The sequence below is a fragment of the Miniopterus natalensis genome, chromosome 1 (assembly GCF_054644295.1).
Source record: "Miniopterus natalensis isolate mMinNat1 chromosome 1, mMinNat1.hap1, whole genome shotgun sequence".
Classification (NCBI taxonomy): domain Eukaryota; kingdom Metazoa; phylum Chordata; class Mammalia; order Chiroptera; family Miniopteridae; genus Miniopterus; species Miniopterus natalensis.
Genome location: NC_142081.1, coordinates 158947431 through 158973369, shown reverse-complemented (window position 1 = coordinate 158973369; position 25939 = coordinate 158947431). Strand labels below are relative to the sequence as shown.

Here is a 25939-nt window from a genome sequence, read left to right as displayed (position 1 = left end):
CCTCCTCTCTAGTAACCATCAGTCTGTTCAGAGTCTGTTTCCATTTTGTTCTTTAGATTCCACATATAAGTGGAATCATAGATGTTTCTCTCTGCCGTACTTCACTGAGCATAATACCCTGCAGGTGCATCATGCTGTTGCAAAACTGAATTTTAAAGATGTGATACTCATCCTTGAAGGATTAGACTTTGACTTCAATAGTATCATCCCCCGAAGTATGAACACAACAGTTCACCAAGTGTTTCACATACATAGTCCCTAACTTGGACCTCATTAATCCAGGAAGGTAGACAGTACTCTACATGCATGCTAAATAGGCAAGGGAAAATGAGGTTATACAGTATAGGACCATTTTCCCAGGGCATTGTGGTGGTTGAGAGACTGATTTAGGCATGGGGCTTTGGTAATGGACAGTTGTTTACATGTTGCCAAAAGGATTTAAGCCCACTCTCAAAGATACAGAAAAAAATTACATAAAACTTATACTGTTAGGGGTTCAGTATGCTTTAATTCTACCATTTAACTCTGATTGGAATTTTTAGTAGTCTGTCCACAAGAACAATTAGCCAGTTGCAGACTAAACAGAACTTCTGTAAATTCTGTTGGAAAAGAAACTTCCTGCTGAGGCCAAGTGGGTCTTGTCTCCTACTCACCCAAATTTAGAACTTGGTTACGTGCAGATCAAGTCATATCTAACTATCTACATGAGCAAGGACCGTAAGTCAGCCTTACACGTGCTGGATCAAAACTTAAAAGGCCGGCCCTGGGCCCTATCTAGGGGTTATTTCTTTATCTTGGGAAATTAGGAACCTAACTATCAGAGCATGAAAAATGAAAGGCTAGCGAAGTGAGCATGGTGTGCGAAGGTAGCGGTTTGTTCTTCATGGAATGTGGCTCCGTGAGGAACAATTCTCCTGAGTTAGCAACTCTTCCTGCGCTCAGAGGGTGGGCAGGGGGCAGATGCCCGCCACAGCCGCGTGGGTGAGAATGGAAGCGCCGACCCGGGCCAAGGAGAAGTTTCCTCCCCCTTGCTGGAACTGCAGCCGTGAGGAATGATGAACAGGATGGGTGGTATGTAGTACAACACGCTTGCGGGCCGGACCTTGGCGAAAGTGGCTGCAGTCTACTAGCAGCCAGTCTCCTACACAACTGTCACCTCGCCTGCAGCTGGACAGAGGTTCCTTCAGTCGGTCTCAGAGGACGGCACAGTGGCAAGATTCACGCCAGCGCATCACACAGAAATGCAAAGTTAAAGCATTTCCCAGAGGGAGCCAAGCCCAGGTATGCATTTTGTAGTAAGAAAAATTGCTTAAAATTATCTGGTTGTGAATGACTATTTCACATTATGATTCAGATTTTCTAGTGTTTCTAGATACTAATGATATATTAGGAAATTCTCTATCCTAGATGGTATCTGAAGTTTTATTTGCCAAGTCAGATAAGCATTGATATTTTTTCCTTTGGAGGGAAAAATCAGACTTTAAAACAAGGAAAGACTAAAATTCTTGAATTGTAATAGACATCAATGGTCATTCTCCCAGAGCCAAATAAAGCACCAGACAGAATTTCATAAAAGTAATTACAATCAAGAATTTATTTGTTTTCATCTTTATTAGAAATAAAAAGGTTTAAAAAACAAAGTTGCAAAAATGATAAAATGTAATTTTATTATATCCTAATTGCTTATAAGGGTGTTCTGTAAATTTCAAATAAGTAAAATAATATAAAAATATATTTTCAAATCTTTTATAGAATGAAAAGAAAACCACATTAATCATTAAATACTCTTGAATTTCTTTACTCCTCCCAAGGGTGAATTCACAAATATAAAAACTGAAGTACAAATCTCCAACAGCCAAGTAGTCATACATTTTATGTGCAAAGTAGATCTTGCATATTTACTTGCTATGGAAAGCATAGTACAGGCTCAATGGAGAATAATCATTAAACACTGATTATTCTTAAGAAAAATGCCGCTGTAAAAATGTATAATAGTACATGTTTTTGTTAATTATGTACTTCTCAAAGTAAATAACAGCTTTTAGATGGAATCTTCCAAAGGCTGTCTTTGAAGAGCTGTGAAGTGACTTATTTCGAATCTGAAGAACAATAATTTGTCAGTAACCTCCTCAAAAACCAAGCCAGAAGAGGATTTTCTTTTTTTCTCCATGTGTGGTCAGTTTCTTTTTTAGGGAAGGCCTGATGTAGCAAGAAGATACAGTTCACGAACCTTTAACAAGTTTGTGATCTGTCAACTAAATACACCACCTCTGATGTGGATGGTTTCATTCAATCCATGTTCTACCAACTTTATATCTTCTAGATCATCTTTTATGATGCTAATCAAGTGGCTAAGGCCTTCCTGTTGTTGTTTCAAATGCTAGAAGGAATTAAAAAATATATATTAATACATTATTCTATTAAACTACAAGCCACTCACAGGAAAAAGGACTATTTTACTAGCAATACAGCACTCTGTAGATGCTCTAAATATAGTGGGCATGCACATTTATCTTTTGCTAATACTTAAAAAAAAATCCTCACCCCAGGATATTTTTTCCACTGCTTAGCAAGAGTGGAAGAGAGAAGGGGAGGGAGGGGGGAGAGAAACATCGATGTGAGAGAGACTCATCAACTGGTTGCCTCCTGCTCGTGCGCCGACCCGGGCCAGGGATTGAGCCTGCAACCAAGGTACGTGCCCTTGGCCAGAATCGAACCCTGGACATCTTCAGTCTGGCGGGCCGAGGCTCTAACCACTGAGCCAAACCGGCTAGGGCTGCTAATACTTTTTATATGACCTACAGTAAAACACATACTGTAAAAAGCAATAAGATCAAACAAATGTAATGAACAATATCTTCAATAGAAATTTTACAGAAGCATATGTTTTTTAGATTCCTTTTATTAGCCCTTAATAAAAACAAAGGGTATGATACTGAAAATGCAAGAAAGTACTCAAACACAGACTAGCAAAATAATCATGTTTTAGAGCACAAAGTATATAGTGACAATAATGGTGTTAACTATAATTGCTAACATTAAAATGTTTTTATTTCAGAGAGGGAGAGAGGGACAGAAACATCAATAATGAGAATCGACTGGCTGCCTCCTGCACACCCCCTGCTGGGGATCAAATCCAAAACCCAGGCATGTGCCCTGACCAGGAATCGAACTGTGACCTCCTGGTTCATGGGTTGATGCTCAACCGCTGAGCCACACCAGCTGGGCAATTGCTGACATTTTAAAGAGTCTGTCTTAGGTGTTAAGGCAATTTAAAGAGCTTCATAGGTATTAATTAATTTAAAATCCTTTTGAGCACCTTTTCAGGTACAATTATTATCTCGTCTACAGATAATGAGGTTCAGGTAACATGCTCAAGGTCATGCAGTAGGTGATGAGCCATGATTCAATCCCAAAACAAAACACTCGCTTTTCATCGTTTTAGGCAGGTGTTTACATTACTCCCCATTCTACTACATACATAAACTCTTTAATATAGTTCTTTATTCCAATGTGCTAGAATCTTTCAGTTAATTTTATTGCAAATGTTTACAATGGAATATAATTGAATGTATGCATACTATCCAACAACCTAGGAGCCAAACTAGTTTTAATTGCATAAAATGGAAATAACTGTTCTAAAGCATACAATAAAATCAGAATTGTTGGTGACATTTAAAAATACCTAAAATTCTCAAGGCCATGCTAACAGTCTTACGTAATATTTCACAAAGTTTACTGCCTTAATATATTTTCTTTATAGATACTCAATAGTTGGACAGTTTTCATTAAACCAATCTGTATTTATATTAATGAAAATAAGCTAGAACAGTACTTTTCAACTTGTTCTTACAATGTGAGCCTTAGACAAATAGTTGGAGGTTCTGGCCACCCCAACCTTCACCAGGACACCTGAAGGCTTAGGGGATCAATAACTACATATTTATCATTTCTATGTGTCATACAGGTTGGGAAGGTAAGATATAAAGCAGTTACTTCTTAAACTTTAATGTACATACGGATACATTTAATGTATTACTGAGTAGGTCTAGAGTAAGGACAAATTCTGCACTTTAATGACCTCCCTGGTGCTGCTGGGCCTACACATTGAATAGCAGGGTCTACGGAACTTTGGTGTCTCTATTACCTCTTTATTTTTGTGGGGGTGGGGAAGTGAATAATTTACTTACAATAACAAAAACTGCCCATTTTAACCATTTTTAAGTGTACAAATCAGTAGATGAAGTACATCCACAGTATGAAACAATCACTACCATCTACCTCTAGAACTTTTTCATCTTTCCAAACTGAAATTCTGTACCTATTAAATACTAATTCCCCATTTCCCCTCCCCTGAGCCCCTGGACGCTACCATTCTACTCTTATGAATTAGAGTACCCCAGGCGCCTCATAGAAGTAGAATCGTAATAGGGAACGTTTTGTTTACCTACGTATCCATCTACAACTCTTGGGCAGCTCCCACATCTTGGCTATAGTGAATGATGCTACTATGAACATGGGTATACAAATATCTGCGTTCCTGGATTCAATTCCTGTAGGTACCTACCCAGAAGTAGAACTGTGGGATCATGTGGTAGCGCCATGTTTAATTCTTTAAGGAGCTGCTTCCCACAGCGGCTGTACCATCTCACTCTGCCACCGCAATGCACAAGGCTTCCATTTCCTTCACATACTCATCAGCACTACTGTCTGTGGTGGTGTTTTTACAACAGCCCAATGGATATGAAGTGGTGATGACCTTTTTAAAAAGTGCGCACTAGCCCTGGCTGGTGTGGCTCAGTTGGAGTGTCAGCCCATGCACCGCACAGGAAGCTTGCAGGTTTCATTCCCGGTCGGGGCACAAACCGAGGTTTCGGGTTCAGTCCCCAGCTGGGCACATACGGAAGGCAACAGCAACCAACAGATGTTCTCCCTCACACTCCCCCCCCCCCCCCAACACTCTAAAATCAACAAGCATGTCCTTGGGAGGATTTTTTAAAAACGCACACTAGTGCAACACTTACCTGCTTGATTTCTCTTAACAGATCTGCATCTATGTAATATCTCTCTTCAGATTTGACGGCTCCGAAATGATTCTGCATCCTGATTTGGGACATCAGTTCATTTAGTCGGCCCTGAAAATAAGACTGAGTCAAATCACAACTGCTATCAGCAGCCACCACTTCTAAAAGAGAAAGTTTCCTTTTAAAGGGTGGTAACTACTCTCTTACAGGTGTCTAACTGCTCTCTTTCCTCTGTACACTATTAGAAATATTAATACAAGCCCAAAGCACCGTGATTAAGAGTCTACTTTGGAAAGGAAGCTTTGATTAATGAGGACAAACAAGTATACAAAACCCCTCTTTCTGAAGACCAGTGTTTTCTGCAGACCCCCTGAAACATGGTCTACCTTTAGGGCTGTGCCAGTGCTTACCTTAAACTGAGTAGGTGCATTTAGCTCACACTGGATTGTATCTAGCTGAACTCGCAACTGCTCTTCATCAGCTTGGATGGCATACCCACTCTTCCTCTGAATTTCTTGTTTGATTAGGACCTACACAAAGAAACCCACCGATACCGATAGAATCATCTCTTTCCAGTTATGCAAGTAATTTTATTACAGTCAGAAATCACAAATTTAAAGAAATCAGCTGAATAATATACTAACAACATAGTGTGAACCTTACTTCAAGATCTGAATCACGTTTGTCTATTTTTATTAGTCAAATTACATTAGTACATTGATGTTTTCAATGGTCATAATTTTTCATGCATTACTAACCAATAACTTATTCAATTCCCCTATTGACGGGCATATATTTTGTTTCTAGTTTTGACACTGTCAACAATGCTGTAATAAACATATATACATACATATATATATATGCATGCATGCGCGCGCGTGTGTGTATATGTGTGTGTGTGTGTGTGTATATATATATATCTTTATTTACTGACATAGACCCCAAGAATGAGATTGCTGGGTTTAAAAGTATGTTTTCAGTCTAATAGAAGCTGGCAGATTGCTTTCTCAAAAGATCCTAAGAATTTAAATTCACAAGTCACATGTATACTCTTCCCCACATTCCTATTGGTTGTAGTTAAGTTTTTCCCAAATTGATGAGTGTAAAGGGAGCACACATCTTTTCTTGAATCTGCATTTTCACATGAACTGCCTTTTCACACTTTGCCTATATTTCAATTTTTTTTTCTTGTCAAATTATAGGATCTCTGTATGAGATGAGTATTTACACTACAAAGCTAAAATCTGTGCTGTTTCCATATTCAAATTTGTTTTTTTCTGAAATCTATCACTTAACTATTGACAAATAACTTCCTTTTGGTATCTTTTGTAATAAAGTTTTCTAATTCTTATGTAGCCAATTTTATTTTATAGTTTCTGGCTTTCTAGCCAAAAGTCCAATCCCTAGCCTCATAAATTTCTTAGAGTAAGTCTTTAATCCACTTTATTTTTGTGTGTGGTGTGATGCAGTGGTCCAATTTTAATATTTTCCAGATGGATAGTCAGTTACTCCATTATTTATTAAACCCACTAAATTGAAATCCCACTTTTGTCATACTTTATGTCTATTTGTAATCATCAATTCAAATTTTATATTTTCCTCATAAATTTATTCCTAAGTATTTTATAGTTTTTCATCACGGTGAAAAGAATATTTTCCTGTTTCCATTGACAGTATTAAACATCGACTTTGTACATTTATTTTGTATTCATCCATCTTACCACATTCTATAACTTATTCTATAATTTATTTGAACCCTCCCGCCTTTTGGTATATGGGATGATGCTCCAACCAACCCAGCCACACCAGCCAGGGCAAGGTGATTGATTTTATTCCTGCTTCCCCCTACCCTCTCAATAAGATATGAATTCTATAGTATTTTTTTTAACTTTCTTCACCAATCCTGTGAGAGCACTTCTCCAACTTACAGATTTTACTGAGAAAGGTTGCTATTTTCAGTTTTGGACTATTATTATTACCTTTTAGTTCATTTTTTTCTATTACAAAAAAATCCATGTTTAGCACTTCTATCACATATATAGTCTTATAAATTTTGAAAAAAATACCCAGATTACTACCTGTAAGGTTCTATGGGAAAGGTCCATGAGTTTCCTCTTGTATTGTGCAATTTTGGCCATAGTTGTAGTTTGATTCTTCTGTAATTCACCAATATCTTCAGATATAATCTGTTTTTTTAAAAAAAAATTTAAAGGTAAATCGAGTACATATACATATATGTCATAACTATTTATCAGGTTGACCTATATACAAAGTCTAATTTCTAAGATAAACCTGAGATTCATCTCTAAAACTATAAACTCTCTTTAAATCTGTCTTTATATTTCTAACCCTTTGTACATATAAAATTTGTTTTTTATCATCACCTGAGAACATGTTTATTGATTTGAGGAAGGGAGACAAAGAGAGAGAGCAAAACATCAACTGGTTGCCTCCTGTTTGCACCCCAACCAAGGATCAAACCCACAACCTATGTATATGCCCTGACTGGGAATCGAGCCCACAACTTTTGGTGTATGGAATGATGCTCCAACCAACTGAGTCACCCGGCCAGGGTTTTACATCTAAAATTTAAAAAGTACCATTCAAAAATTTCTTTAGAGCTCTAGGAAATTTACTGATGAGGCAAAATATGTAGGAAAATAAAACATATACTTCAGAAATAAGTAACTTAAAGTATTATTATGGAAGAGAGCCAACAATCAGGCCATGAATGGAAAAATTGATATTGTGACTTATTCCCATGAATCACAAATGTTCTCAATGACGTCTAGAATGGTGAATCCTTTCCAGAAGGTTTTCAACTGACTGCCTAGATCCATGAGAGGAATCACTCTCTATGGCAGCTATAGCCTTATGAATTGTATTTTTTAATTAATAGCAGACTTGAAAGTCAAAATTACTCCTTGACTCATGGGCTACAGAATGGATATTATATTAGCAAAAATGAAAATAACATTAGCCTGGCCAGTGTAGCTCAGGGGTTGAGCACTGACCTATGATCCAGGAAATCACGGTTCCATTCCTGGTCAGGGCACATGCCCTGGTTGCAATCTTAATTCCCAGTGTGGGACGTACAGGAGGCAGCCAATCAATGACTCATCAGTGATGTTTCTCTCTCTCTCTCTCTCCCCCTCTCCCCCCCTCCCTCCCTCTCCTCCTCCCTTCCTCTCTGAAATCAGTAACGACATAAAACATTAATCTCATTGCATATCTCCATCAGAGTTCTTGGGTGACCAGGTGCATTGTCAATGTAATTATCTTTAAAGGAATCCATTTTTCTGAACAGTAGGTATCAACAGTGCTTAAAATATTCATTTAGCCATGCTGTAAACAGATATGTGGTTATCCAAGTTTTGTTGTTCTATCTAGAGAGCATAGGCAGAGTAGATTTGTCATAATTCGTAAGGACCCTAGGTTTCTGGAATGGTAAAGGAGCATTGGCTTCAACTTTAAAGTCGCCACCTGCATTAGCCCCTAAGAAGAGAGTCAGTCTGTCATTTGAAGCTTTGAAGCCATGCACTGACTTTTCTGCTCTAGCTATGAAAGTCCTAGGTGGCATCTTCCAGTATCAGGCTATTTCGTTTACATTGAAAATCTGTTGTTAAGTGTTGCCACCTTCATTAATTATCTTAGCTAGATCTTCTAGATAACTTGCTACAGCTTCCACATCAGCACTTGCTGTTCACCTTGCACTTTCATGTTATGGACACAGCTTTTTCCTTAAACCACATGAATCAACCTCTGCTAGCTTCAAACTTTTTTTTTGTAGCAACTTCCCCTCAGCCTCACAGAACTGAAGAGAGGCCTTGCTGGCCTTGCTGTGGATTAGGCGTTGGCATAAAAGAATGCTGTAGCTAGTTTCATCTTCTATCCAGACACTAAAAGTTTCTTCATATCAGCAATAATACTGTTTCACTTATCATATGTGTATTCACTGGAGTAGCACTTTTTATTTATTTCGTTTAAGAACTTTTCCTTTGCATTTACAACTTGGCTCAATGTTTGGGACCTAAATCCCAACTTTATGCTACTTACAAAGAACTCACTTCAAATATGATATACAATCATGCGCTGCATAACCATGTTTTGGTAAATGACCTAATGTACATATGACAGTGGCCCTGTCAGATTATAATGGAGCTGAACAATTCCTATTGCCTAGTGACATCAAACTCGTCTTAAGGTTTTAGCTCATGCATTACTCATGTTTGTGGTGATGCTGGTGTAAACAAACCTGAGCTGCCAGTAACATAAAAGTATCATTTATGTACAGTACATAATACTTGATGATAAACGACTACATTACTGGTTTATGTATTTACCACACTATACTTTTTACCATTATTTTAGAGTGTACTCTTTCTACTTATAAAAAGTTTGCTGTAAAACAGTATGCTGTTCCAGAGTACACGTTAGATCTCAAAACAAGTCTTAGTAAATTTAAGAAGATTGAAATCATATCAAGCATCTTCTTTGACCACAATGGTAGAACAAAAAGGAGAAAAAAACAAATCAACAATTGTAGCTGGAAACTTCAACTCTCCTCTCATAATGGAACTACTTAAACAGCAAAATCAACAAGATTATACAAGAACTGAACTATCTACCAACTAGATCTCACAATAACAGAAAACTACACCCAAGAACAGCAGAATACACATCTTTTTCAAAGGCATATGGGTTAAAAACCATTAACAAAGTTAAAAGAATTGGTCATACAAAGTTCTCTAACCATAATAAGAATTAGAATAGAAATCAACAACACAATAACAGGAAAATCTCCAAACACTTGGAAATGAAAATACTTCTAAATAATCCAGGCCTGGATACAGAAGATGTGGTACATGTATACAACAGAATACTACTCAGCCATAAGAAAAGATGAAATACTGCCATTTGAGACACTATGGATAGACCTTGAGAATATTGTGCTAAGCGAAATAAGTCAGTCAGAAAAAGCTAAGAACCATATGATTTAAGACACAGACAATAGTGTGGTGGTTGCCAGAGGGAAGGGTTGGGAGTAGTGGGTGGGGTAAAGGGAGCCAAATATCTAATGATGGAAGATGATTTGACTTTGGGCTATGGATACACAATGCAACATACAGATCATGTATCACCGAAAGGTACACCTGAAACTTATATGATCCTATTAACCACTGTCACCACAATAAATTTAATAAAATTAAATTTAATTAAAAATAAATAATCCATTACGTCAAAAAATCCAACAGTCAAATAGAACTCTCAAGGGAAATCAGAAAATATTTTGACTGGATCAAAGATGAAACTAAAACATTATCAAAATTTGTGGGATTTAGGTAAAACAGTGCTTACAAGGAAATTAATAGCATTAAATGCTTATATTAGAAAAGACAAAAGGTCTCAAATTAATAACCTTAAGCTGCTACCTTAAGAAACTAGAGAAATAAACTCAAAGCAAGCAGAATAAAGGAAATGGTTAGGAGTAGAAATTAATGAAATTATAAACAAAACCAGAGAAAAATCCATGAAAACCTAAAGTAATGAAGGGTCCAGAAATCATGTCAAATGCAAAATCATGCGGGAATTTTCGGCCAGAGAAACTAACATGAAAATGAATAAATGATTATGATGTTCAAGTATCTGTAGAGCTGTCATAGGAAGCACAGTGATTACCTACAAAGCAATGCCAGAGAAAATGGGTGTTAATTTATAATAAGGCAGATACTGGATCAATGTAAGAAAGGGAATTTGTATCACTTAGAGCTAGCTGACAGTGAAATGGATTTCCTCATAAAACAGTAGCTTTTCATTACTCAAAAAGAATCTAAACGACAGCTCATCAAGAATTCCATTTAGAGAATTTGCAGATGACCTTTAAGAAACTTTAGGTATTTAATTACAAAAGTCTACTTTAGAAAATATTATGTAGACTTAAGCATTCAGTAATTTAAATTTGTTTCTTTAACCTACAAATATACTATGACAACATAATCATAATTATAGCCTTTGTTTTCATAAGACCCCATAAATAAAAGTGTTTAATAAAGCACATAATATGCATTCCCTGGCTGGAACTGAAAATGAAAGTCTAATTAATTTGCTAAGCCAACAATTTTAAATTCATTGTTGAAATATACCAAATCAGATGTACATGATTTTGGAGACTATAATAAAGTTGTATAAAACTACAATTGCTAATTTGCGTATACACTATATTGTCCCCTATAAGACACAATTAGTTAATAACTAGCATACATGGTAAAAAGAAGTGTCTCTGATCCCAGGGCCAGAGGGAAGGTAAATGCTTACATCTAATCTGGTCTGATGCTGCTTAGTCATCTGATCTTGAACCTTCAGTCTTCGAAGAAGTTCTTTGAAACCCACCATTGGTACAGGAATTAACCTGAAGAAATGCAAGTGGTTAATTTTCAGACCTTAAGTCTACTATTACAAAATATAAGAAGTGAATAAACTTTTCATAATAACATTCATATAATTTCACATTAAATTTCTAGAGTTTAAAGACAGAACTATGACTTTGTAACATCAAAGAGATTTTATTCAACCTCCATATTTTACAAATAAGTAAAAGGTTGCATTTTTAAACACAAATATAATTAAGGTACTGGTACTCAGTTTTCAATGTTTTCTCCACAACATGCTGCCTTACCATAGTCAACATCCTTTAAAAAGCAATAGAAAAAAAGGAAACTCACCTAAAATGTAAGAATTATAATAGCTTGCATTTGTTTGCTGCCCTAGTAGTAAATATTAGTTCTTATATGGAAACAAGATGAAGATACACTTACTTTTCAGAATCAGGGTTATCCACCTTGGCTTGTTCCCAGATAATAGGATCAACACCTACCACAAAGAAATATTTTTTCTAAAAGAACTATTTTCCATTTTTATAACATTTGTATGAAAGGCATTCCCAAAGTAAGAACAAAACCCGTAAGCTGTAATGAAAAATGACAAATATGACTATAAAAATAAAAATTTTTGTAAGGTAAAGCTAAAAAAAGGTTTAACTAGATAGAAAATACCTACAACCTATAAAATAGTAGATTATAGAGCTATAAATCAGAAAAGACTAAAAAAAAATCTAACAGAAAATGAGGAAAGGACATGAGAGAATCTTTCATGATAAGAACACATTCAGGTTTTACTTGAAGACTCAGTTAAAACGAGATAAACTAGAAAAAAAAAAATTATGAGTAAATTACCTCCGGGTAGATGGATTATAGACTATTTCTTTAGTTCATTATTTCCTAAAATTTCTAACAAACATATTAGCTATATGTTAAAAAAAACTAGATGAATAAATGAAATAAAAAATTGAGAACTATGTCCCAAATAAGCAGAAACGTGACAAGCTGACACTGGTTTTATTAACATTAATAACCAACCAACACCTCCCAAAATAGAGGAAGCATGTATCCCTAAGTCTTATTTCCTCAACTCTGAGTATAGAAACATACCAGCAGGAGGATTCTGCAAAAGCTGTTTGATCTGAGCAGGAGAAAGTTCTGTTCTAGTCATAGAGAGGGTTACACCAAGTTGCTGCAGTTGTGTTTTTATATTGGTTTGTTCAAAATGGGCATATAGTGTTGTAGCTGGAACTCTTCTTGAAGTACCATTTGGGGAACGTTCAATAACATAAATGACAACTTCTGTCCTGGGGAAAAAATAGCCAAGTTATAAAATATGGAACATACAACTCATAGCACAAATATCAATGTAGCATGTGATTTTAAAAGGGCACTAGCTGAATTAAGAAATGGCTGTTTCATAAGGGAATTAAATATTTTTCTTAAATATTTATTTTTAATTTATTGATTTGAGAGAGAAGGAGGGAGAGGTAGGCGGGGAGGAGGGGCTGATTTGTTGTTTCTTATTTATGAATTCATTGGTTGCTTCTTACATGTACCCTGACCAGAAATGGAACCCACAACCTTGGCATATCGGGATGACGCTCTAACCAACTGAGCTACCTGGCCAGTGCTTAAATCTTAAAAAATAAAAAACTCTTACTTAATGTTCTGTTCTTATAAATAAACTTGAGTGATAAAGTTAAAATGAGACAGGCAAATAAGATAATATCTGTCACAAGTTTGCTTAGCTGCAAAGTTCTATGTAAATATTTATTTTTTCTAGATTTAAGTACTTTGGAGATTCTGTTGAGGCTTATGGGTTGCTTCACTGTAAGTAAGACCAAGAAGTAAAATCTGATTTCAGTTATATCCTAAAGCAAATGTCTTGCCACTAAGTATGAAAGTAATAGGACAAGGGAAGTTAATCATATTTATCCATGAATGAACACGAATAGTAATCAGTGAAAACTTCCCATTAATATCTTTGTGGCCCCTGATATGCACACAGCCATGATTAATGTTTCTTCCTGTGTCTAAGTGAAAAATCTAAAAAATTATTAGCATCCAATAAGTTATAAAATCCAAGATTAAGAAAAAAGCTTTTAAATGTTTCTATATAAATACTGAAGAGTCATTAGCTGAGAAACAGAATTCTGCTCTGAGATTTAACTGGGGATTTGGCAACAAAAATGCTTGCTCACTCTCTGGACCAAGGCATAGAGAAATAAAGAGTATATTTATTGTATACTTACTGATCATCTGGCAATGTTTTAATACCCTCTACATTTACTGTAAGGGTCTGGTTTCCTCCCAAAACTTTATGCAATGATTCTACCAATTGCTGCTGCTGGCTTCGAATATCTGTTTCTTTTTTGTTGAAAACTAAAACCACTAGCCCATCTTCATCTTTATTATTGGGCATACAACTATAACCTACTGCCTGTGGAATGACAAAATAAATAATATCAAAAATATGTACAGGTCTTAAATCCAGTATTTAATATTAATAGTTTCATATCTGCCAAATGGGGAAACAATGTCTGGTAGTGAAGGAAATAATGATTCTTATCTCCTTGTGCCCTAGGAGGTTGCACAATTATAAAGAGAAATTATTTTGCCCCAGAAATAACAAACTTGTAGAGTGAAATTAAAAATTCCTTTTCAACAGAGTAAGTAGTTTTTGCCTCTGAAAATCTTTGATATTCATTGCTGTTGGGTGCAATTACACACTGTTGAAACAACTCTGAAAGTCATAAAAATGACTGCAGGAGTCATGGACCAAAATGTAAGTTATTTTACTATATATTAGACTCATGGAATCTTAACACATTGCGTACCGCATAGAAATCTCTAAGACATACAATACGCCAGGGACCGCACGTTTTGGGGTAAACTGCACGTTACTTAAATCATCATAACTACAGATCATAATGCACTTTAGGTGTTGTTTTTCAATAATTATAACATTTTTATTTACAAAAACAATTAAACAATTAAAGTTCCTAGTACTTTTTTAACCTATGGTACTGCATAAAACATTTTCCTCTATGAAGAGAGACCAAACAATATTTACATAAGTATCTAGATTCGCTCCTTTTTCCATGGGCGGCACACACTCTGCAGGCTCTCGTAGGAAATTTTTTCTTTCCACTCGCTGGAATACACATAGGTTCATGCTGCTTCATGTCACCTGACAACCTTTTGGGTGGATCTTTACAAGGTGCTCTCCTTGCACCCCAGGCGAAGGGCTGGACAGATTTGTCTCTGGTCCCGGAGAGCCTTCATTATTGTCATCCGTTATGCAGTCTCTCGCCACCGACAGCAGAAACTGTTTATACTTCATTTTTGCTTGTGGATTGAAGACATTGTACACTCTAAATGAATTTTTCCGGAAAAGTCCACAGTTTATAAGGTACAGCACTACTTTTTTTGTCCATTTCGTTTTCCTTAGAATGGAACAACAGGAAAGGAATTGATCCACACGGTCAACGCCTTTCATATGGGCATTGTATTCCTTGATGCAGGTAGGTTTTACAACATTCTCTCCCGTTTTTCTATTTTTTTTTCCTGTTGTCGAGACAGAAGTGTCATGGACTGTTGATATCATTCGGACAACCCGCTTGTCTTTCCATGCTAGGAGAAGAATATCGTCTTTTCTGGAAAATATTATGTCACCTTTCTTCATTCTTGATGTTTTCATTTTCAAATTTGGCAGTAAACCTCTACTCTCCCTAGTAGTCCCACAGACTCTAGTTTTGTTCTGTAGCAGCGATTCAGCAGTAGATGTAGCATTGTAATAATTATCCTGGTAAATATGGTGCCATATGCCAAGATAGGGTCCAAGGACTGAAAGAACAGTTTCTTGCAATTTCTTTCCTTCAGCAGCGTATATCTCCATATTGCAAATATAGCCGGTGTCACTCTCGCACACCATCTGAACAAGTAAACTGTATTTTGTTATTTTCGCTGCGTTGTACGTGCGAAATTTTAAACGTACTTTCCATGGAATCATTCCCTCGTCCAAAGACAACTGTTGCTTTGGTTTGTATATTGTTCAAAATTTATGAAGGAAATAATCCAGCAAAGGTTGGATCTTGAAAAGTCTCCCTGAGCGACTGTCCATTTTGGCGTTATCATTGAAATGCCAGAATGTCCATATCTGCTCAAATCTATGGCGACTCATTGTCTGTGGAAATATAGGGGTACATATCAAAGGATCTGTTGACCAATAGTCTTTCAAGCTATCTTTTCTTGTTTGACCCATCAGAATAATTAGGCCAAGGAATTTCTTGATGTGCTTCTGTGTAACTAGAGACCACTTCAGTGTTCTAGATGGTGTTTTGAGTTTCATTGCGGTTTGATCGTGATAGTTGGACAGCTCTTTGCACATCTCCAACAATTCATCACCAAAAAAGAGACTGGTCACAAAGGGTACAGAGTCACACTGAGACGGAAATGTAGTGACCCCAGCATGACCTTCAAACATTTGTAAGCATGGTGGTGCGTCAATTTCAGACCAACAATTATCAGTAGCTTCGTCAGCGTCGGAACCACTTGAAAGCACCACCACCTTGCGCTTCCTTACAGGTCTAATAATTTCACTGTCAGTAGAATCAGTAGAGTTGTCTCCGGAATCGTCAAAACAGTCATCCGCATCTTCGATCTCACTAGGAATATCTGATAAATTATTGTTAAATACTTCCAGAAGTGTATCAGTTTCATTGGTTTCCTTCCTTTTTCTGAGAGAGGGCATTTCTAAAAGCGCCAGGAACTTGAAGACGAAGACTATTCAAATAACCAAAATACAATGTAACTGCAATGCTTTATGGGTTCGTGCAATTATATAGTTTTTCGTAGATTGACCTGCATGGTTTCCACCAATGAGATCGCTTCACTCGATGTGGACAAGACAGTGCGTTGACATCTAAGGTCCATAACAGATGGCGCGTGAAAAACAAGAAAACTCGTGAGCGGTCCTTAACAGATGGCGCGCGAAACACGAGAAAACTCGTGAGCGGTATGAAATGTGTTAAGTTTTAGATATGACAAACTATATCTTTCTAGAGAATTACTCTTTTAGATAGAAGTCTTTGCTCATTTGTCACCACTTATAATACAAGTTTTTAAAACGAACTTAAATTCACTCTAGATTAGTTTATTATGCATTTTAATCATACATGTTGTCAACTTTAAAAAAAAGGAAAAACTGTTATTATTCAACCTATGTCTACTATATATGTCTTAGTCACTAAATAAAGGTATTAAAATTCCAAACACACACTCAAATAAACCCAAAACTTCTTTGTCAGTGTTAAGATAAAGAGATGTTCTCTAACAAGATCAGCTGGTCACTTTCCATTGTCGAACCATGTTCAGGGTTTGATTCTAAGCTTTGAGCTCCAAACATAGGCTTATGGACACATCTATTAGGTTTAAGAGACTGACAAAGGCCAAGAAAACTCAAAAGAGGCTGAAGTAAACTGGATTGCAATGTATGAATTTGTTATTAAAGATAAACCACAAGTTTACCTAAATACTCTCACTGGCTGATGAACAGAATCTGAGAAGTCAAATTCAAATGAGAAGGTTGTTTGGCAGGCACGGAATCAGAACACAGAAAACAGACTACATTGTTTTAATGGCTTTGGCACAGTGACAACAGGATTCATACATGCCAAGCAGAACAGATACTCCTGTATGCTGGTTAGGGCGTACTTTCCTGGACAATGTTATATAAATACTACTAAATTCTAGTTTTATGTCTCCCTTTAATGGATGCCAAGCAGATCATTCCCCTTTTGTTAACATTTTTTTCCTGTTATAAATTACATTCTAGTCATACCTTCTTTCAGTCATATTCTGATCACCTTCAAACGCATATATGAAATCACTTCAGTTTTATAATTTTTATAGTTTTAAAACAATGCTCAAAGAGTACTGAAAAACCAATTGTTTTCTTGGTATTATTTTAATCCAAATATAATATTCTCTCATACACACTCTTCAAGTGAAAATCAAAAGCACTACTAATACCTTAAATCGGCAAAAGGGATTTTCTTGTGTGAATTCCACTGGTGGAATGTTATTGTTGAAATATCCTTTTCCTGTTCCCCAAAAGGCCTGCAGTTGATTCCATTTTGCCAAAATAGCATCTCTCTCATCTCCTAACAGTGTTGGAGCAGAAAGAGCACTTGCAGTATTTATCAGTTGGTTGGACTGGGCAGGAGCTTGTGTAGGCTGACTGAAGAGGCCACCTAATGCTAAAAATATACCCCAAAATTAGTATTAAAAAAGTAAAATCAATTCAGACCCTAAATACAACACAAAATTAGTATTTAAAAAAAAAATCAATGGAAGACAGAATAGTGACACACACAAAGATGTCCACATCCTAATATCCAGAATCTGTAAATATGTTGCCTTACACAGCAAAAGAGACTCTGAAGTAATGATTAAGAAATTAAGTTGGGCCTATCTGGGTGTGGCTCAGTGGTTGAGCGTCGACCTGGGATCCTGACAATCGGGGTTTGAGTCCAGGTCAGGGCACATGGCCAGGTTGTGGGCTCGATCAATGACTCTCTCATCACTGATGTTTCTCTCTCTCTCCCTCTCCTTTCCTCTCTCTGAAATCAATAAAGATATATTTTAAAAAAAGAAAAAAGAAATTAAGTTGGGATTATCCGAGGGAATTCAGCATAATCATAGGATCCTTAAAAGGGAAGAGGGAAGTCTGTATCAAAGTAAAATTTGAAGACAGAGCAAGGAGCTACAAGCCAAGAAATCCAGAGGCCAGAAGCTGGACAAGGCAAAGGACTAGATTCTCTCCTAAAGCCTCCAGAAGTAACACAGCTCTGATGATACACAGATTTTAACCCAGTGAAACCCATTTCTGGATTTCTGATCCACAGAACTGTAAGATAATACATTTTTGTTGTTTGAAGCCACTAAATTTCTAACACTTTCTTATAACAATAATAAGAAACCAACATGAGGCCAATCCTTATAATGTTAAACTTGTTTTTCTAAAGATATCATCTTAATACAATTAGCTCCATTACTAAACCACAAATTTGGATCCATATTAGACCCACACCAAAAAATAAAAAAGCACATAGATATGGAAAAATAAATTTTGCAAAGTTGCAAAATTATATTTTAAACCTTTAGTGCTGTTATATTTGTATAATAATACAAACTGGAAGATGCAAAATAAGCAGTAAGAATCATTATATCAATGTTTATCAGTATCAGTTACTAATCACTTTTCCTTCTCTTATTACAAAGAAATACATATGAAAATAACAAATGGACTAACGATCAGTATTCTAGGATAAAGCTTTAGCTGGTAACTTCGGGCAAGTTATTTAATCTCTGTGCTACAACTTCTCCAATAGAAAGAAGGGCAGAGTTGCTAGATCAGATCAATATTTCCAAAGTGCAAGGTACGTAAGTACCCCTAGTATATGATATAGCTGTCAAGCAACAGCTGAGTTACTAAATGGACTAATTCACATAGGAAAAATTCTCTTTAGGCGCTCTCCCTCCAGGGAACACACAAGTGCCATTCCCCTTCCTCTCTCCTTCCCCCAAAGGCACATATTTTCTAAACTCCAAGGGACCCCACAAGACTTGCAACCAGGGGAGCAATGGGCATGAGGCAGCTCATCCCAGCTAACCCCCTGAACCTGTCTCCAAGGCCCCCTTTTCTCTAACTTCCCAGTGAGCCTAAGCTCTTCTGTTGCTTCTTCTATGCCCTTCTTTGTTTCACTGTCCTAAAGTGTGTTTTTGTTGTGGTCAATAAATTCTTGCTTGCTTTTCTAGGAAAAAAAGAGAAAAATCCTGTTAATTATTTGGTTATATTTTCTAGAAAAGTCTCAGTTTGGTGCCAGTATGCCTTTAATGTTTCATGATACCTGCTTATCTCACTTCTTTTAAAAAAAGTTTTGATTGATTTTAGAGAGGGAGGGAGAGGGAGAGAGAGAGAGAAACACTGATGAGAAACACTGATCAGCTGCCTTTTGCATGCCCCCTACTGGGGATCAAGTCCCCAACCCAGACATGTGCCCAGAGAGGGAACTGAACTGATCACCTCTTGGTGCATGGGACCATGCTCAACCAACTGAGCCACACCCGCTGGGCTTATCTCACTTTTAAACAAAGGGATGAACAAGTCTGAGGCTCAGAGCTTAAGGCACAGAGGTGTCTGGCTAGAGTCTATTAACACAATTATACTCTCTTCGTACTTAGTTTTGATGATCTTTTCTCCATAGCAAATGACACTGGTTTTCCTTTATAGCAAGAAATATAGGGGACAAAGGAATATGTTAAATTATACCACAGGAATGCAATCAGTAAAGTCCTGACTGAGAAACTCTATAGGAAAAAGGAGCTGATTTCTTCAACAAATTGCAAAAGAAAAAAGAAAGAGAGCTAAAAGTGGAACTTACAAAGATTTAAGACAAATAAAGCAATACTGTTTACACACGAGTGACAAAACTATAAAAGGAAGTGATTGTCATAAAAGAAAGGACCACATAGTTCCTCTGATGGGGAAGTGATTAGGAGGCGAATGTGGAGGGCTTCTGAAGAGGCTGGCCAGGGCCACCTCCTGCCACAGGCAGTGGTTACAAGGGTGTTCACCTTATATAGAATTCATTAAGCTGTACTTTTGTGCAGTTTTCTATATTTATGTTGTTATTCTAGCAACAACAAAAATTTAAATGGAATGACACTAAACACAGAGAACTTATAATCCTAATCATGTCAGTCAGTCTTCTCCCCAGTTGTTATCCTCATACATAAGCATGATAAGTAGCTTTTGGAATCCTGTGGAATATAATATTTATAATTTTTTTAAAAAAGTTGTCCACTGAAGTGTTTTGAACAGCACACTGGATGTCAGCTCTACTGCTACCACTTTATATGGGAAGAAAGGCAAGAGCCTCACCCTTACCCGTTTGCGGCTGTGGCTGCTGTGTATTAAACCCTCCAAATCCCAGTCCGGTTCCCAAACCAGTGCCTACACCAGTACCAGCTCCAGCTGCTGTGCCAAAACCAGCACCAAATCCAAAGCCTTTGTTCTGAGGACCGCCGAAGAGGCCTTTGAATGAGAAATTGAAATGGCGTAAGTTAAAAAAAAATCTGACCTCTAGCTCATTTTCTTCTACAAATGACTTAAATTGTCCTCTTACCAGAAGTGCCTGTGTTAGCTGGGGCAGAAAAGCTGAATGCAGAACCTGCCGCTGTAGACGTCGTCCCGAATCCTCCGAACCCACCTAATTGCAATGGGGTAAATAAAATAGAAAGGATCTTTGTATACATAAGAGGTAATTTCTTTTTCAAATTATTTTATAAGTAACTGCTACATAAAAAGACAAAATATATTGATCTAATTTTCCCTTCTCTACTTTCAACATTTTTTAAAAAAACTATTCTACTAATCAAGAAGTCAGTATGTTGCAAGAAATAAACAAGTATTTAAACTAGAATACCACAATACAATATGTACCCTTCAACTAAAGGGATGATTAACAGTTACAGCTGAGAAAACATGTTAAGCCTATGACCACTATATTTAACAAACTCTAAAATGACTACGTATGTACTTTTAGAGTAGCGGTTGCAAATTCAAATGCCTACAAGATTTAGGCTGATAACATTAATGAGTGGTAGAACTGTTCAATGTGAACATTTTTTTTAAAATGGCAGCAGTTCTTAAATTCCAGCAGACTATGCTACAGGAGAATGGTAGTTTAGCAGTATCATATATTCCCATTTTTTCCAAAAGAAATAGAAGATATAGATTTTCTACGTGAAATTTACAGAATTTTAAACCCTAATTTTTTTTTTTTTGGGGGGCAACTAATTCAAATGTTTTTAAAATAGCGTGCCAAACAGACCATAATGGCAGAGTATGGTGACAGTTTGCAACCTTGGCTTTGGTCAATTAATTTATACTCTACTTTAGCTTATATTTCTCCTTAGAGACTAAGCAACTTTTCAAAGAAAACGTACCAATACACTGAAGTCTATACAAGAATGTGTTTCTTCAAGGAAGAGATAAGGGGAAAAAAACCACACGTGGAATGCAGTGGTAGGGAAAGTGAGCAGAGTTATCACAGGACTCTGATACCTATCAGAGGCAAATCTGACAGATCTACTTGTAGTGTAAGAGACAGATTCATAAATATTGTAACATAGAGGATATAAAAAGAAAATAAACCCAATCCTTTGATATTCATCATATAATTCTGATATGGAAAATTACTCAAGAATAGACTGCGCGTCGCTCTGGCCTGTATGGCTCAGTTGGTTGAATGTGGTCCCATGCACCAAAAGGTGGCTGGTTTGATTCCTGGTCAGGGCACACATGCCCAGGTTGGGGGCTCGATCCCTAGTACAGGGAGTGCAGGAGGCAGCCAATCAATGTTTCGCTCACATCAATGTTTCTCTCTCTCCCTCTCCCTTCCTTTCTCTCTCTCTAAAAAACAAACAAAACAACCCCTACACATTAAAAAATAAAATAATAGACTGCATGTTGCATGCAGGCACAACCACTCTATTTATTTGTATGCTTTAGTGCAGTACTGCAAAACTGTAAACTTTTTAAAATAAAAATAACCTAAAGTACTGAACATTGTTCTTAATTTTTTTCATTACTCCTCACTGCCATAAAAAAACTAAGATATACTCTGAATTGACTACATGATAAAAATATCAGTCAGGATCTTATTATGCTCCATAATACCAAAAATGTTTATTACTAACAGTGGGTCTACAAGGATACAAAATTTAAAAGTTGACAAAAATTTCTATCAGCCCTTTGCTGAAGGCAAAGTTAACAAACATATATATATAAATAAAAATAGTTAAAGCACAGTTATATTATCACAACTCAAAACTTAACAATGATAACTCCAAATGAACATGAAATCAAGTAGATACCAACAGATTAATTTATTGTTGGTGAATTACAACTGGGTGGCTTTGTCTGGAAACACAAATTTGAAAATAATGTTTCTGTTTCACCCAGTGCCAATTTTAAGCAAACAGGGAAAAGTAAACATACCAAATGACAGTAATATGTAATCACTTTAAATATATCTTAATGATAATGGATTATTTTATCTTTGGAATTTTCAAGTATTTTTCAAAACATTTTTGAGTCAGGTGCCAAGGTGATACAATAACAAGTGACTGCACAAAATACCAGAACTTCCCGAATAAGTCTTAGGGAATAAAAAAGTTTTAGGATATAAAGTTTACCAAATGCATATAATTGGCATGGGCATAAGTGGCATAATGTAAGGGAATATGGACAACAAATTCATATACGAGCAGCTGAGGAATAAGACTTTTCTATGGGGTCATTGTATATAAAGTACACATAGATCTATTTTAAATTTATACACATACACACACAGTTTGTGTTTTGCAAATTTTCCAATGAACTTCAAACAATCCATTTAGATAGTAAAATCTTCATAATTACCTTTTTGAATTCAAAGATGTCTAGCCTACCTTTTAGAACTCAATGCTGACAATAAATTAAACTGCACTCTCTGTATCTTAAATTTTCCAGGAAAGAATTGGGGATTCCTTCCATAATTACATATGTTATAGAAATGTGTACTAACTGAACAAAGAAATGTATTACTATTATACAGGTTAAAAAACAAAACAGGTTACTGCTGTTCGTATAAGACGTGTTCTCTTGGTAAACACAAGGACAATCAAATGAAATTCCAATGAAAGATGCAGGAAAAATGAAAAAAAGTGACTGCAGGAGTCCAAGAATCCCAGGAAAATGAACCTTACTGCTGAGCTTATACTTTGAAAGAGATACCTAATAATTTTAGAAGATATATTCTATTAAAAAATAATCCATTCCCAAACTCTTGCCACTTGGAAATTATATTCTGTTCAATTAAATACAAATTTAACAAAGGAACATTATAACTTGCAAGACTTCCCCAAACCAAATCTCTTAAGACAGTAAAAGCTTGATACAAATGTTATTGACTCGACATTAGGAGATACATTTCCTTTCCTCAGTCAAGTCTGTTCTTCCTCAAACTCCAGGAATCGCAAAATATTCTTGGACTCCAGCTCCCAACATTCGTTACACATACGACCCGCAGTATCTACCTGCACTTGCCAGACTGTTACCAAAATTGAACGGAGTCGCCGAGGTAGTAGGAACACCGAAATTCCCAATATTAAAGTTCACTGCAGGATTAGCAGTTAATCCGAAACCCCCAAAATTAAACCCACTGGCGGTGGAGTTGGCAGTCTCAAGCCCACCAAATCCTGATAGGCGTGTAGGCAAAGAAACAAACAAAATTTAAAAGGGGAGAGGGGGGGAAGAAAAAAAAAAAAAAGAAAAAGCAAGATAGTATTAGAAAAGTCTGCAGGAAGTTTCACAGAAGTGAACAAAAGACAAACCTTCACTTTGCTCCACATAAGAAAGCAGAGGTAGGGACGAGCGGAAGGAGGAGCGTGGAAGTTCCCTATCGAGGGCCGGAGGGGCCGGGCCCCCAGCCCCAACCTTTCGGGACCCGGCTGCGGGAGCCGAGCGAGCTCCCGCGGGCGCTGCGGGCTGAGGGGAGGGGAAGCGCGGAGCCGCCCGCGTCTCTCCGAGTCCAGCCCCCCTCCTCGGCGGCGGGAAGCGAGCCCTGGGAGGGCAGGGCCCGGGGTCGACTCCCGAGTCCCCCCGCGGCGCCCTCAGGAGCCTCCGCGGCCGCCGCCCGCCCTTTCCCGAAGCCCTCCAAGTGTCCGCCCCGGCAGGAAACCCCGGGAACCCCCAGCCGGAGCAGAGGCCGGCCAGAGACCACCCCGCCTCCCCAGGAGAAGGTCCCGGGAATCACTCACCCGCGGGGGCTGCGGGGGCTGCGGCGGTGCCCGAGGTGCCCGACGGAGCCCCAAAGTTGAAGGCCATGTCGCGGGAGCCAGGGGCCGAGCAGCTGCTCCCGCGACAGCGACACTCGGTGCACTCCGCTTTTGGGTCCGGCCAAGAAACTTCCGGATGCCGGAGTTCCGCCCGCTTCCTGCCCTAGCGCACGAGGCCGGAACGCAGGAAAGGTGCCGGGCGGGGGCGGGGGGGAGGACGGAGAGGGGACGCCCCGCGTCCGGCGAGTTTCCGGGGGCTTCGCGGCGTCCGGGGCGCGCGCGTCACAGCCCAGGAGGAGCGCGGGGCCGTGGCGGGGCCGTGGCGGGGCCGTGGCGGGGCCGTGGCGGGGCCGTGGCGGGGCCGTGGCGGGGCCGTGCGACCCGAGGGCCTCGCAGACTTCCGGAGGGAGGTCCCCGGAGAAGGTGCGCGGACCAGTGTGTAGTGAAGACGGGGTTGGCGAGATCCAACCGCTTTTCCTCCGCCGCGGGAGGCCAGTGGTGCTGAACCTGAAAGCTCGGGAGGCCGTGTCGCGGGCGTCATGGGAGTAAACTTTTCAAAAAGTGGGGGTGAAAAGTGGTGCCTCTGAAAATGACGTCTCCCTCTAGGTTTTTTAAATAACAAACCATGTAGAATTATTTGATTCTTAAATCTGTGTGCTTGTATAACTTTAATAAAGGCAAAAACAAATTAAGAAGCCGTTGTATCTGTCAAAATTACAAATGCCCTTGCACCTCGAAACTCTGTCCTGTAAATGACTTGGCAAGATTATGGAACACAAGGTTTTTCGTTGCAGCATTATTTATAAGAAAAGATTGTTGGAAATAAACAGGTTTGATGTATACAAAAGAATGCTGTTCAGACATGAAATGGGAACTGTAAGTTACAGAAAAATAACTTAGAACACTGTATATGGTGTGCTACAATCAGGTGGGGGGAAGAGGGCTAGAATATATAATACACATGCTTGTATAAAGTACTCCTGGACAGATACATTTTAAAAAATAAATTAACATAGGCGGCCTCTTTGAAGGTGAATTGAGTGGCCAGGAGATGGGTGGAGGAAGACTTTTCTTTATAAATCCCTTTTATGCTTTTTGAAAATATAAGTTGATTACCTGTTTAGAAAACTAATGTTTATAGTAATTGCAGGGGTCCCGGTGAGAGCTCTGATATATTCCCACGAGGACAGCAGAGACTCGCCCAAATGGGAAGCGTGTGAAGCACTTGACCGATGGGATGTGGAGGGGAGGGGAGGCAAAGGAGGGGTGCGGCAGGAGTCCTTGGTTTCTGGCTTGTACAGCTGGGTGAATTGTGATGTCATTACCTAGTAATGGGAATTTGGGAAGAAGACAAGAGAAGATGAGTTCCTTTCTTTACTTGCTGCATTTGAGGACAACCTGGCTGAGGATATGTATCCACCAGTGGTTTGGATGTGTGAGGCTGAGGTTGAGCAGAGCGAGTCAATAGGACTGTCAGGGAGGGAGTATCAAGTGAGAAGAGGTTGCACCTGAGCACCAGTGTTAATAAGAGAGGTAGAAGAAGAACCAGAGCAGGATCACAGAAATTATCTGGAAGCAGGTTGAATAAGGGTGTTAGCGCAGGTAGGTTATTTGGGAGGAAGCAGCAGTGAGGCTGGAGGAGTGTGA

At 38.0% G+C, this 25939-nt stretch overlaps 1 protein-coding gene across 2 annotated transcripts; it reads right to left on the bottom strand.

The window, feature by feature from the left end:
- Positions 1-1565: 1565 nt before the first annotated feature.
- Positions 1566-24367, bottom strand: NUP54 (nucleoporin 54). 2 transcript variants are annotated; one of them, XM_016207541.2, is made up of 13 exons: positions 24275-24367; positions 23552-23713; positions 20596-20679; positions 20358-20504; positions 17438-17664; positions 13657-13844; positions 12512-12708; positions 11840-11894; positions 11340-11433; positions 7103-7210; positions 5435-5554; positions 5025-5135; positions 1566-2380 (listed from the first exon to the last, which is right to left on the bottom strand). In XM_016207541.2, the coding sequence occupies exons 1-13, from the start codon at positions 24339-24341 to the stop codon at positions 2252-2254; spliced, it is 1689 nt and encodes a 562-aa protein (XP_016063027.1). In that variant the 5' UTR covers positions 24342-24367; the 3' UTR covers positions 1566-2251. The 2 variants fall into 2 exon arrangements, with proteins under 2 accessions (XP_016063027.1, XP_016063026.1); XM_016207540.2 differs by lacking the exon at positions 23552-23713.
- Positions 24368-25939: the final 1572 nt, after the last annotated feature.